This window comes from Oratosquilla oratoria, chromosome 1, assembly GCF_046742065.1.
Source record: "Oratosquilla oratoria isolate Oo_2021 chromosome 1, ASM4674206v1, whole genome shotgun sequence".
NCBI lineage: Eukaryota > Metazoa > Arthropoda > Malacostraca > Stomatopoda > Squillidae > Oratosquilla > Oratosquilla oratoria.
The window spans coordinates 124,333,474-124,347,896 of record NC_134777.1 but is presented as its reverse complement, the minus strand read 5'-3'; the positions used below and the strand labels follow the sequence as shown (position 1 = coordinate 124,347,896).

The window sequence follows — 14,423 nt, the reverse complement described above, 5'->3', positions numbered from 1 at the left end:
ACATACTATCTTTACATACCTTCCTCCTTTAAACATACCCATTTTTCCTCTACTCCTGTTTCCACATAATCCCTTACTACCTCCCATATTTCTTTAAGTTTTTTATGTTCTTTCTCTTTTCATTTAATGTGCCATGCCACAACACTTCTCTGCCTCTCTAATTTCTCCTCCATTTTACCTCTACTCTCAGTTCTCCAGTAAAAACCTTACATCCAGAACTCTTCCAATCCTCCCTTCAGGTACCACTACATAGTCCATTGATGCCCACTCAACCACCCTCCTGTTCACCATCCTTTCCCACATTTACTTATGATTGTATCTTTTAAACACTGCTATCATCAAATCCTTTTTTAAACACATCTCTAACATCTCTCTACTATAGTCCTTGCTTGACACCCTGTACCTTCCTAGTATGCCATCAATGAGTTCATCTTCTCTGGCATTGAGGTCTCCCAACACCGTTACATTTACACTCCTCCCAAAGGTCTCTACAAATTCATTTAAATCAGCTCAAAAGGTCTCTATCACCTCTTCTTCTATCTGTTATAACAAAACAAGGAGATTGAACAAGCAGTTATTAGTGGTATTTTTTTAAAGTCATGTACTGTAATCTGTATTTACAAAGGCAGCTGCACTTTTTCATAGCAGGTTCAATAGCAATCAGGAAAATGCCTTGATCTTCATATGTGGCCAGAAGATATTAATGGAAATGATTTTTAGGAAAGTGGGAGGTGAGCCAGCTGTTGTTTGCTGATGATGCTGCGCTTGTAGCAGGATCAGAGTAGGGATTGAGGAAGTTAGTGACAGAGTTTGAAAAGGTGTGTGAAAGAAGGAAGCTGAAGATAAATGTGGGCAAAAGTAAGGTGATGAGATGTCTAAGGGGAGAGAGTGACAGTAGGCTGGAAGTGAGCATTAAGGGTGAGAAACTGGAGGAAGTGGATAGTTTTAGATACTTGGGTGCGAATGTGACAGGAAAGGGAGGAGTGGAGGTGGAGGTAGAATGTAGATTGAGAGAAGCAAGTAAATGCCTTGGTGGATTAAAAAGTGTAATGAGAAATAGACATCTGGGAATGGATGCTAAGAGGAGGTTATATGAAGGAGTGATTGTGCCAACAGCAATGTATGGGGCAGAAACATGGAACATGAGAGAGGAAGAGAGAAGGAGTTTGAATGTGTTTGAGATGAAATGTCTGAGAAGTATGAAAGGGGTTACTGGCTAGATAGAGCGAGAAATAGGAGGTGAGGAGGAGAACAGGGGTGGAAAGGGAGCTGGGAGATAGGGTTGATGAAAGAGTATTAGGATGGTTTGGACACATGGAAAGAATGAGTGAAGAAAGATTAGTAAAAGAAGTGTGGAAGGTGGAGGTGGAAGGAGTGAATATGAGGGGGCGTCCTAGGATGAGATGGATGGATGGGGTGAAAGGGGCTTTACAAATGAGAGGAAGGACGGGAGAGGACAGAAGATAGGGGTGAATGGAGAAGGGTTGTGTATAGATGAGGCTGTGATGCATGAGGGGGAGTGGGTGGGGGATGGGGGGTGAGGAAGTATGTATGAATTTTTTTTTTTACGCAGCCGGAAGGGATTTCTCCCTGTCTTCTCCTTTTCTGCATGAGGGGATGGAGAGGGGGGGTCGCCGAATTAATGAAGCGGCCTTGCTGTGGATGTGCTGTGTCTTGCGACACTGCTTCTGACCCAGGGTAGTGGACAGGATGCAGGGATGACCCGTCATCCAGGAGGTGCCAAGATAGGAAGGAGGATGGAGGGGAGTGGAATATATGGGAAATGAAATGGGTGGGAGTGATTTCTATGCCTTTTTCTTTTTGGCTACCCCCTGTGTAAGGGGGAAAAAGCCTTTGGTATATGTATGTATTTTTAGGAATTCTAAAATTGACTGGTATCACTGAATTTAAAAATTATCAAAATTTGATTACAGAATGTATATACACCTGAACCTGTTGTTCACTGATTTGCTACTTGTTCGTTCATGACTCACACATTTACAGGAGCAATGCATTGGCAGCTCCTTCCCACCACAACCCAGGTATAGTCTCACACGTTTGAGCTTATTACCATATCCCTATTCAGGTCATATGGTGAGTCATTCCTGCTACTGCCTGAGCATAGCGTCAGTCAGATTCACACCTTCTACCTGCTTGGAGCACCTGCCATTCTGGGTGTTCTCACTGCCCCTATTCACCAATACTTGTGACCTGATTCAAGAAACTTCTTTGAGATGTATAATCTCTGAGTGAATAAAAATTTTATGTGTGAAAGTGAGTGCAGTGGACCATTTTGTGTGAAATTATGATAACTGCATACAGGGGACAGAGCAGACCCTCAAGGATAACGGGGTTCACATATACAGTACAATTCATACCAAAAGGTTTTAAGGAAGCTTGCTGGCTGAGCATGTTAGGGCATCATTACTTGCAGTGAAGGTGTAGGGGATGACAGTTCGAACCCTGCCACCAGCGAAGTTGAACCAAGGGCATGGTTTATTAAATTCCATGTTACAAAGCCCTCTTTGAGGGGCACCGTCCTAGCCTTCCAATAGAGGGGAGTTTGTGACGTTAAACCATATCATCATCATCCTCTTATAAGGGGACAGGCAAGTCAAAGCGTACACCCATCCCACACCCATCCAAAACCCGATCATCACTTCTCCTATCTTAGCCCTCATTGTTGAAAAAGGTCTCCCCTGTGCTCTACCACACTGTTTTGGTTAAAGGCAGTGTAGCAAGACAGTGCTTTCACATCAGGGCCTTACAACTAGTGCCAGTTTACGTCTGCCACTTCAATATATGAAGACCCTCCCCTTCCCCTCCCCTCATCCACATGTTAACTGATATAGATCAGTATATTCTTGATTTGTGGTTTTATTGGCACCAGACAAGGATCTGAACTTACCTTTCTTAATGCCAAACATCTTGAAACTTGACAGGAAAATCATGAAGATTTGCTTGGAAGATTTAGAAAATTCCTGAAACACGACTTTGTGTTTCTGTTCACCTATGCATCATGAATTTGGTCCAGTCAGTCATATGTGAAGGCTGTAAAGGTATTTCTGCAGGTCATCATTTAGAATTCAAGGGAAAGTTGAGCAGGACTTCTTTGACACCTGCTAAAATATTTTCAGGAAGATTGTGCCTCAAGCTTCTGCCCTTGTGTGCGGCTACACAGTTGAAAATGATTTGATCAAGGGTAACATGTAAATGCTTTCAGGAAGTTGGTATACATACATATACCAAAGGCTTTTTCCCCCTTACATGGGGGATAGCCAGATCTGAATGGTTGTCTAGTTCCTCTAGTGGTATTTACTTCATTGTAATTGATGGAGAAAGAGCTATGCTCCCAGATTTTTGTCTTTTTTTTTGTTTCCCATGTTTAAACTTGGCCTTAGTTTTATTGTTGGTTTTTATTGGACTGTTTCCTCTTTTAAGCTATTCCAGAAGGTGATGCATATGTACAGAAAACTTTGTTGATATCCTTGAGCCCTGTGGTCTTTTCCTTTTTTTCATGACGTATTGCTTTCTCAATTTAAAGCAAGTGAAAGGTATAAGGGAAAAAATCAAGGAAGAGTGACCAAATTGATTTCCAGTGTTACAGATCAGCCATGCAAGGAGAGATTAGAAGCACTAAACATGACATCATTAAAGGTGTTTAGGTCAGTGAAGGAGTTGGACAAATTTTACAGAGACTTTAGGTTTGGGACAATAGAGCTAATGAGGTCATGGGAACATGTTGAAAAAGACCACAGATCGGAAGGATGTTAAGAAATGTAGTTTCCTCTATAGGTGCATGAACTGAAATAGCCAGGAAGATGATATAGCCCAAGTCGGAACCATAAACAAACTTAAAACTAGTGTGTGATAAATGGAGAGCATGAGACATCACCCATGAGCATAACTTCTTTCATGTGTACTACAATGATGTAAATACCATTAGGTAAATACAACTCCTGAAAGTGTTAGACAACTCATTATTAACCATGTGTCTTAATCACTTGGAAAGAAATCAGAAGCTTCCCACCACATCCTGCAGCCTCTGTTGTGTGTAGTCACAGCCAGTCTTACCCTGTGATTGGTCCTCCCACAGATTTTACAGCAGGCCACTTGGACATCATTGGGTGGGACTCTGATCAAGCAGAAATGATCAAGGCCAAGTAAGTACAGCATAAGCAGCAGCACAGCATTAAGCAGGATACTCCCATTCCAACCAACTCCTAACCACTGCTGCCTTTTGCATGATGCACTGTCTTATGGTGATACCTTCATTTTCCTGAGGCAGCTGTTGGCTGGTGCTTTTGAATCTTTGGCTTGGTCAGCTTGGGAGAAAACTACAGTTTGCCAGCTTTCCCTTCTTGCAGCCTGGTATGATTCACACTTTTTTCAAGGATTGGTCATTTGGAACAATGCTGCTGAGGAACCTGTTTGTCTTTGGAGTTTCATCACCAGGAAATGACCATGTATATAAAGAAGAACATTTTACATGGACTTGAAGAACACCATTTGTTTGAGGCAGAAGTATAATGGAATGGGTCATAGAATAGGCTGTGATTAAACAAGTAACTATTCTGTTATTAAAGGGTCAATTTTTATCAAATAGGTTAACATTTTATGAAGGAGTTTGCCAGCCATGTTGGTGCTAGCCAGAAATCGGTAATACAATCTGTAATTGTTGATAGGTGAAATGTGAGCATCACTGTTTGTCATACCCCTGTACAAGTTTTCCGCACTGTTTGTATATACATAGTTTATTTTTGTGTGTATTTGTACATAGTGTTAAAACCAAGTGTATTGTTTATTTGATTTGTGTATGCCCCCACACACAACATCCTTTAACCTTAATGGAAACTTACTTTAGTACAATGACATCTGCCAGACAGTTTTGTAGAAAAGTTCACAGAGGGCACAAAGCTACAGTATTTTATGCAACAAATGTAAATAATTATTGAATTAAGTGATAATATTGAGTGGTAATGTATGATATTAATATCCCTTAGTACAGAAGGCATGAATGCAAGCCAGAGTGAATGGTGTGGTGCATCATTTGTAGACTGCCTAGTCAACAGTGAAGGCTGTCTAACACAAAACTACAGTACAAACTGTTTCACATGATATGTGTCATAGAATTCACACAGCAGTTTCAAAACAGGTAATTCTGATCAGTAATGATGATGTACAGTACATGTGACATTGATGCTGGTGTGAATTGATACCTATTTTGGAAACTTGTGGCAATTTGAAGATGCATAACTTGTGTAACATTAGCTGTTGAAAGTTTTGTTGAGACATTCTTTGTGGTCATTTTACTATTTGCACCAGCAGTTGCTCAGTTCACTCACTGGACAATAGTAGTTTGCTTGCAGGCACTCTTGTACCTTGTGGTACAGTTCTCCAGTACAGCAGCTTTCCCTACTTAGCACTACATCAGTCACAGTGATTCTACCCTTATAGAAATGCACATCTTGTAGAAAGTGTAATGGGAAGAGTAGATTGTTGATTGAATGCATTATTAATGCTCCCATGGTGAATACAGGCCAAAGCTCCCTTACGTCTAGGTGTATAGGTTTGGTATCTTGTTGGAGAACTGTGCCTGAAGGGTCAGACACAAGTAAAGCAAATGCACATCCATTTTGTCATGAGAGTAAAGTAGTTGTCCCCACCTTTGCCACACCAGGTCTTGCTTCCATACACGGAGCACTTTTGGCACGAGGTAAGAACCACAGCAGCCTTGAGGCAAATGGAAGTGGAAAAAGATAGGGCAAATGTCAGACTGATTGAATTAGAATTATATGTAGAGGATCATAACTATTTTAATTTTTGGACTTACAATTGAAATGCCCCATTATCCAGATCCATTTGCCAATTTTAATTATTTATTTATTTATTTATTCATTTATTTATTTTTTTGTAAAAGCATCGTTGTAACTTGTATGTTAAGTGGTCCAAGTAGTAATGTTGAACTGTTTCTGTTGGTAACCCCAAGCACTATATTTTTATTTCCACAATACTTGGGACAAGATATACATCCCTGCTCCCCAGACAAATTGTGCTGAATTAACTCAAACTTGTTCAAGCACTTTTTAGAATATATTGATACAAGTTATTTTGTTGGCAGCAAAACTATTGTAGAACTGTTTCATTTGTTTTGAGACCAACTGTGAGAGCTTGCTACATGGTCCCGTGAAAGATGACATTGGAAAGAATGGTCTCCTCTTTGCTTGTCTTCATTATATCACTAATGTCCTCACCTTTTTCTGGACTAGGTCCAAGATCTGTATCAGCTTTGATTATCTTACCTCAGATTTTTCACTTAAGCTGACAGCTGACTATTGAGTAGAAGAAGGTTTCTTCAAGGTTAACGTGGATGAAGGTGAAACTGGGAAGGGAGATGTGGGTCTACAAGTGCATATGAGCCTGGTAGTGAGAAGAGTGTAGAGGAAAGGGAGGCTTTTTGGATAGATTTAAATGAGTGCATAGAGAGTTTAGGGAGAAATGTCAGTGTAGTGGTATTGGGAGATCTCAATGCTAGGGTAGGTGATGAAGCAATAGACTGAGTGGTTGGGAAGTGTGGAGTTCCAGGAAAAATTTGTAGTGGAGAGTTGATGGTGGAGATGTGTCTAGATAGTTGATGATAGCAAACACAGTGTTTAGGAAGAAAGAGAAAGTTAAGCATAAGTACACATGGGAGAGGGTGGTAGAAGGGCTTTAATGGAGGTAAAGGTAGTTGCAGAGGGAAACCAAGAAAATTATAGTGATGAATGAGGAAAATGGAGGAGAAATAAGAAAAGATGAGGTGAAAGCAGTCATTAAAATGATGAGATCAGGTAAGACACCTGTGTTAGATGGGTGTCATGTGGAGTGTCTAAAAAAGGGAGGTAGAGTGATAGTGGACTGGCTGGTTAGGTTGTTTAATGTTTGTCTAAAAAAGAAGGTAGAGTGCCAGAGGACTGGAGGAATGCCTGTATAGTTCCATTTTACAAGTTAAAAGGGGACAAGTGTGAGTGTAGTAGTTTCAGAGGGATCAGTTTGTTGAGTGTAGTTGGTGAGGTTTTTGGGAGGTTTTGATTGAGAGTATTAGGAGTGGAACAGGAGTAATTGGTGAGGAACAGTGTGGGTTTAGGACAGGTAGGGGTTGTGTGGATCAGATTTTTGTGGTAAGGCAGATATGTGAGAAAGCTTTAGGAAAAGGTAAGGATGTCTTTTTTGGGCCTTTATGGATTTGGAAAAGCTTATGAGAGGGTAGACAGGAAGGCACTATGGGAGTTGTTGCAGAAATATGGGATAGGAAGAAATCTGTTAAGACTAGTCAAGAGTTTTTACAAGCGTAGTAGAGCCTGTGTCAGAATTAGAAATGGAGAGAGTGAGTGGTTTAAGATAGAGGTGGGACTTCACTATGGCTGTTCAATTTATACATGGATGGGGTGGTGCAAGAGGTAAATGCAAGGGTAATGGGTCAGGGATTGGAGATGGATAAAGAAAATGGAGAAAAGTCAGTTGTTGTTTGTTGATGACACTGCACTTGTAGCAGTATTAGAGGAGAGATTAAGGAAGTTAGTAATGGAGTTTGGGAAAGTGTGCAAAAGAAGGAAGTTTAAGATAAATGTGGGTAAAAGTAAGGTGATGAGATTACAAGGGAAGAGGATGGCAGCAAATTGGAACTGAATATTAAGGGAGAAAGACTGCAGGAAGTGGATAGCCTTAGATACTTGGGGGTGAATGTGGTGGGAAAGGGAGGAGTGGAGGTGGAGGCAGAATGTAGATTGAGAGAAGCAAGTAAATGCCTTGGTGGATTAAAAAGTGTAATGAGAAATAGACATTTGGGAATGGATGCTAAGAGGAGATTGTATGAAGGGGTGATTGTGCTGACACCATTGTATGGTGCAGAAACATGGAACATAAGAGAGGAAGAGTTTAAATGTGTTTGAGATGAAATGCCTGAGAAGTAAGGTAGGGGTTAGTAGGCTGGATAAGGAGAGTGTGAGTGGAAAGGGAGCTGGGATATAGGGTTGATGAAAGAGTATTGGGATGGTTTGGACACATGGAAAGAATGAGTGAAGGAAGATTAGTGAAAGAAGTGTGGAAAACAGGTGGAGGGAGTGAACAGGAAGGGGCAACCAAGGATGAGATGGATGGGGTAAAAGGGGCATTGGGAAAAGAGGGGAATGTCTGTTGAGGAAGGAAGGGAGAAGACAGAAGATAGGGGTGAGTGGAGAATATATATGGATGATGCTGTGATGCATAGAAGGGAGTGTGTGTGAATATTTTGATGCAGCCCGAAGGAATTTCTCCCCATCTTCTCTTTTTCTGCATGAGGGGACAGAGAGGAGGGGTTGCTGTTTAAATGAAGTGGCTTTGCTGTGTCCTGCTGCATTGCTTCTGACCCAGGGCAGTGGGCAAGACGCAGGCTTGACCCATCATCCAGGAGGAGCCAAGAAAAGAAGGAGGGAGGTGTGGTAAATGGGAGTGGAGTATGTGGGGATGAAATGAGTGGGAGAGGATTTATGCCTTTGACTTTGGCTACCTCCCTTGTAAGTGGGAGAAAGCCATTGGTATATGTATGTATGAATGCTACTAACTGTTATGTTACTAGACTTAATATTGTCAAAGTGAAATAAATTTACCCCTTTACACCAGACAAAATTTTTCAGCAGAATAATTTGAGTAATGTAAAAATGACCCAAGTAGCTTTGAGGAAAGGTTCTGATGAATGTCACTGGTTCTGAGGTTTTGTTTATATTTCAGACAACCAAAGCAGCACAGGGGAAGAGATAGAATTCAACCGACTGGTTGGTGAACCTGGAGAGATGACATCCCTCACAGCATTTGTCAAGAAAGCAACAACAGACTGAATACTTGGCCATTTTTTTTTTATTTCACAGACTCTGCCACATTTATTTTTATATTTATCATTGGGACTAGAACACATGTAGGTAGTCCTTGATTAACACTTAGTGTGTGTTTCTAAAGTTCTAGTATAACAGTCAGAGATATTCTTTGTCAAATGTTGATGGTTATTTTCCTGGACAGATGGTTAGAAACACACAAACATAAACAAAATCTCATTGCAATAGAAAATATAAATGAAAAATTCACTTTTGTGATGTAGAAATAATAGTTCATATTCAAAAGGTTGAACATTTGTTCCGAATAAGGTTCTTCATCAAAGCAGATTTTTTTCCTCATTGTAAGAGGGAAAGGGCCTTTTTTATATATATGTAGTTTCAAGTACACTGTGCACAATTCATATGAAGAAATATATTCCAGTGGGGATGTGTCTTCAGTGATAATTTAAATATGAATATATAATTGTTAAAGTATACTGATGGTACCCTTATATTTCAGATATAGAATTTTATACATTATCAGTTGAATTTAGACAAATCATGACTAATTTTAAGGCCCATTTTTACTTTCAGTATTTTTCCTCGTTAATGATGAAGTTGCAATGCTTCATAGATTTGCTTATGGTTTACAGTTTTGTTACTGGATTCCACTTTTGTTGGTAATGGGGTACTTGAAGTACCAACTGTAATTTGTGTAATGAAGAGCTGCTTTCATGTATTTTATCCTCAGATTGCCAACACATTTGACAGAAAATCTGTAATACTGGAGGAACATGTTTGCTATTTTAAGTTTGTGTGACATTGTTGATGGGGGTGGAGTGGGTGGGGATGAAATGGGTGGGAGTGGAATTATGCCTTTTGACTTTGGCTACCTCCCATGTAAGGGGAAACCCCTTGGTATATGATGTATTGTTACAGGCAGTACATAGCCCAGTTACTTGCATTATTTGAGCAAGATCTTACAGAATTGTATTTCCAGTATTGATATGTTACCAGCTCTAGTTTGTTGAAGTCTTTGGAGTTTTAGTATTTTACTACATAGGTACTCATACTGTTTTAAGTGAATATCAAGACAGCCAAAGGAATTTTTTATGCTGATAATGAGTGGTGAAAATCATGGTAAAATTTAGCATGGATAGGTTTTAGCTGCAAAAAATTGTTGCAGTGTTTGTGTATTAGTAATCAAGGACTACTTTTTATGTGATTTTATTTGTTTAGGCCAGACAGCCTTCATGATTTGTGCCAACACTTACATATTTATTGAATAAGCTTTGTAATTTATTTATATTAGCAATTTTTTAAGAAGAAATTGAATTTGCACATTATAGTCCATGAATTTCAGTAATGTGCTATATTTAGATTTGAACTGAAAAGGGCAATTTTTTTGTACAAAAAGGGCATGACAGTAGTAGGTCAAACTGTTCCTATAGATGAGTGGATTAAATTAAGATATTTAGCTGTATAATGTTGCATAGTGTATGTCTTACCTCTTAGGGTCACAAAAATGTGAGAGAATAGTTCCTTCTTATTATGTCAGTGTATGTATGAAAAAAAGAAGTCTGAGTGAATGAAGCCGTATGCTTTAACATAGGAATTTCTTGTCTATTCTTGTCCTTGTTGTGGACTAGCACTTTTTAGCCTCGACTTCCACGAGTCCCAATGTGTATAATAATATTTAAATTAAAACTTTGTCTTCTCTGTATTTAATGTGCTAAGCCCAGTCATAACCTTTAGGTTCATGTACCTAAATAAAAGACTTGAGGTGTTGGTTGATCCATGTATCAATTTGCTTTGTCTTAGCTCCTTGTTGCTTTGATTTTGGTACAAGTATGGTACTTGGGGCACAGAGAGAAACAAGCACAGTAGGATATTGTGATGGTCATAGGAAAGAGAGGTTGCACAAAGAGAGAGGGAACAAAATGTATGTGGATATAGTAGTTTACATTTAAGTAGACTAAATGTAAGTGATGGGTTCTGTTTCTCCCTGATGACTTGTGCCTAGTCCAGCATCACCTTCCTTGTACCTCATTCTGCTAACATCTTATAGTTACACATCTCTTAAATGAGTAGTGGCTGCTAGTGGAAGAAACATAGACTGAAGTATCCTTGACTGAAGGCAAGGCAAAGGTTAGGGAGTTAAGAGCAAAGCTTTGTTTTGGCTGGTAGACTGAGTGGTACCCTTTTGAAAGGCCATTCAAACTATCGGGTTATTTCAGGCAATGGTTGTGATGTAAAGTAGGGAGCAAAATGCTTCTTGCAAAAGTGATAATTATAAGCATTGTTGCTTTTTGTTTGACTAACTGGAAACCCGCAACTCTACAGTGGCTGGAAACAGTCCTTGGGCCCTCTCAGATTTCATGAGGAAGAAACTGTACCGTTGTCTGTATTTTATTTGTGAGATTGCTTCTATTTCATCAGATGAGAGTAGTAAGAGGAGGGGGCACTTGCTGGTTGTCAGTTCTCTGTATGTAAAAAGGTGGATAAAATACAGTTGAAATTGATAGAGATGTCTTGGGCTTGGCCTGGAGATCAAATGTCAGTCCCTTTGGGCTGCACTACCAGATGAGGTGAGGGGACCAGCAGGTTTTGAAAATGGGCAGCAGGAAGATGATTCTCTCTCCAAACTATTTTATAGGATCGCCATTAGCAGGTACCCATCATTAATCCCTGCAGTAGTGATAGATAGAAGAGTTACAGATCGCATGAAGTGGTGTTTGTAATTTGATATAACAAAAGATAATGTAATTGTCACATGCTTGTGACAAAAGCAAAAGCACAATAAACAGTATGTATTACAGTTCAGAAATCCTCGCCTAAAAGCCATTCCTTGCAGTTGCAGGTTATTTATTTTTGGTACTGGGTAGTGTTTTTGAGCAAGAAGACTACAAGATCAGTCATACTTAAAAGAATCTCATTCTCTTAAAGTCTAGAGAAATCTCACTTGTATGTTTAGATTGTCCAAGCCAAAATATGTACACCATAGTTTTTAATTTTTTAAATATTGTAATGTCTGTAGACTGCCAGTATAATACCTGGTAGTTTTCCTACAAGAAGCACAATTTACAGCTTATGTTCTAATATGGTGATATATTAGGAAGTCAAAAAATTATCTGCACTTTTGCCATAACATATCATTGTTATTGTCACACTGCATTCTGTGTATGTGTACTTATATTTGGTACTGTTGTGGTCACTCTATCGAAAAGTGAGTCTGATCACACTGTTTTGCTTTCTGTCTTCACAGTCAAAACATGGTTGCTCCACTAGCAGTGTGCACCAAGGAAAAACAAAAAGTAGTGACCTGATTTCTCTGGTCAAAAGGTGTGTCAGGGGCTGAAATTCATCAGAGGCTTTATAGCACAATATGGGGACTATGCACTACTGCATAGAAGTGAATAAAAGTGGATCGAGAAGTTTAAAAGTGGCCAGACAAGCGAGGTGGAGGTTGATGGACGTCCTGCTCCCTCTTTGTGCGTCACATTTGTCCTACCACTTTTAAACTCCTCAATCCAATCATACACACACATGGTAGTGCACTGTCCCAATATTTTCCTAAAAGTCTCCAATTAATTTCAGCCTCTGACTCACCTTCTGACCAGAGAAATCAGGTCACTGCTCTTTGTTCTTCCTTGGTGCATACTGCAAGTGTAGCTGCCATGTTTAGACTGTAAAGACAGAAAGTAAAATAGTGTGAGCAGGCTCAAACTTCAATCACATGACCACAACAGTACCAACTATAAGCATGCATGCGCAGAGTGGCAATAATAAAGATATGGTGAAAGTGCAGATAATTTTTTACTCTCCCTCATATTTTCTAATTTTTTTTTTTACCAGAGTTCAACCTTGAACTGAATAAAGTCATGTGTTCTTGGCCCTAACCAGAATCTATAAAGTATGTCACCATGGTAGAGGGGTTAAATTGTGAAAAACATGTTTGTAGAATTCCAGTAGTGATTGTAGGGAATGATGAAAGAATTCAAGGAACATGAGAATATCATGTCAGATGTAGCCTTTTGGAGGCTCAGATTGTGATGGTTACAATCAAAGTACACACAAAATATTTGAATACAAAGTAGATTAAATGTAAGAGCAATAAACTGACAAAAAAAAACTTACTTGTTTGCTTTTGCTGGGTCATAATACATGTAAATGAAAAAGCACACCAGAAATAGACACACAGGTATCTTACCTATGATATTCCCCTCATACTTGTTCAGGCCTGATGCTAGCCCTGGGACCATTGTGTCCCAGTTCTTTTCGTGAACTGTTTTACCAGTTCCATCTTTTCCACCCCTATTCTCCTCGTTTCTCACCCTTTCCAACCTTGACTTCAGTGAGAAATGAAGGGGAGAGCAGGAATGGAAAATATGGCAGATAAAGCTGATGAGAGTATTAGGATGGTTTGGACAGATGGAAAGAATGCGATTAGTAAGAAAAGATTAGTAAAAAAAAGGTGTGGAAACCAGAGGTGGATGGAGTGAACTTGAGGGAAGGACAGAGGATGAGATGGGTGGATGGGGTGAAAGGGCCGTTGAACATGAGGGGAATGTTTGCTGAGCAAGGAAGGGAGGAGTGGAGACTGCCTGTGTATAGATGATGCTGTGATGGAAGGACAGGAGGGTAGGGAGTGATTATATATATTATGACAGAGCCTGAAGGGAGTTCCCCTACTCTTTTTTTTCTGAACGAGGAGACAGGAGTCACCAATTAAGTGAAGCAGCCTTGCTGTTGTTGTCGTTCCCTGGACTGTCTGTCCCATCTCCCCAAGGAATGCCACAGCCGAAACTGGGTTTTCCCACAAATCCTTTATAGTGTATGTTGTGTTGTTTGCAGCCTTGCTGTTAAATGTGCTGTCTTGCTTCTGACCCTGGGCAGGATAACCTGTTATCCATATGAAGAACAGGACAGGACAACCTGTTATCCATATGAAGAACTAAGAGTGGTGGATGGGAGTGGGATGTGCCTTTGACTTGGCTAACTCCCTTGTGAAGGGAAACAGCCCTTGATATATAGTTTTACCAGTTCTACCATCACTATGGAAAATCTCACATTTCTGCTATACATCATCTTATGCATTGGTCTAGTTTGGTGGTTCTTGATCTTTTTCACTTCATTTCCCCATTCATGAATTATCATTCATATGGTTCCCATATCTGCCATAAAGAAAAAAAAATATATATATATATATAATGTTGAAGAGAAACCCTTTGCTTTATTAAAGTTGACAATCATAATTATCATATATGATAGATTTTCATGATAAACTTGCATTCAGGTTCCTCACATATATAAATGTATATTTTGCATTGCTTCTGTCCCAGGGCAGTGGGCAAGATCTAGGGATGACCTGTCATCCAGGAGCCAAGAAAAGAGGAAGGAAGGGGTGGTAAATGAGAGTGGAGTATGTGGGGCTGAAATGGGTGGGAGTGGATTTATGCATTTGACTTTGGCTACCTCCCTTGTAAGGAGGAAAAAGTCCTTGGTATAGCAAGTCTAATTTGTATCAGCAGGCCATGGCCCCCAGGTCTAGTTAATTAAAGGTGTTATAGTTATGTTGCAATGTAGCAAGACTGC

At 39.8% G+C, this 14,423-nt stretch overlaps 1 protein-coding gene across 6 annotated transcripts in view; it reads left to right on the top strand.

The window, feature by feature from the left end:
- The window catches only part of LOC143026384 (protein wntless-like), a 29,988-nt gene extending 16,866 nt beyond the window's left edge, over nucleotides 1-13,122 (top strand). For 2 of the 6 annotated variants that reach the window (XM_076186674.1, XM_076186667.1), the window contains exons 11-12: nucleotides 5,681-5,716; nucleotides 8,749-12,986. In XM_076186674.1, the coding sequence (XP_076042789.1) occupies nucleotides 5,681-5,716; nucleotides 8,749-8,855 (143 nt within the window). In that variant the 3' untranslated portion in view covers nucleotides 8,856-12,986. Of the gene's footprint in view, nucleotides 1-4,096; nucleotides 4,164-5,680; nucleotides 5,717-8,748 lie in introns of all 6 variants that reach the window. The other 4 variants (XM_076186710.1, XM_076186700.1, XM_076186682.1 and 1 more) reach the window with 3 other exon arrangements.
- The last annotated feature ends 1,301 nt before the right edge of the window (nucleotides 13,123-14,423 follow it).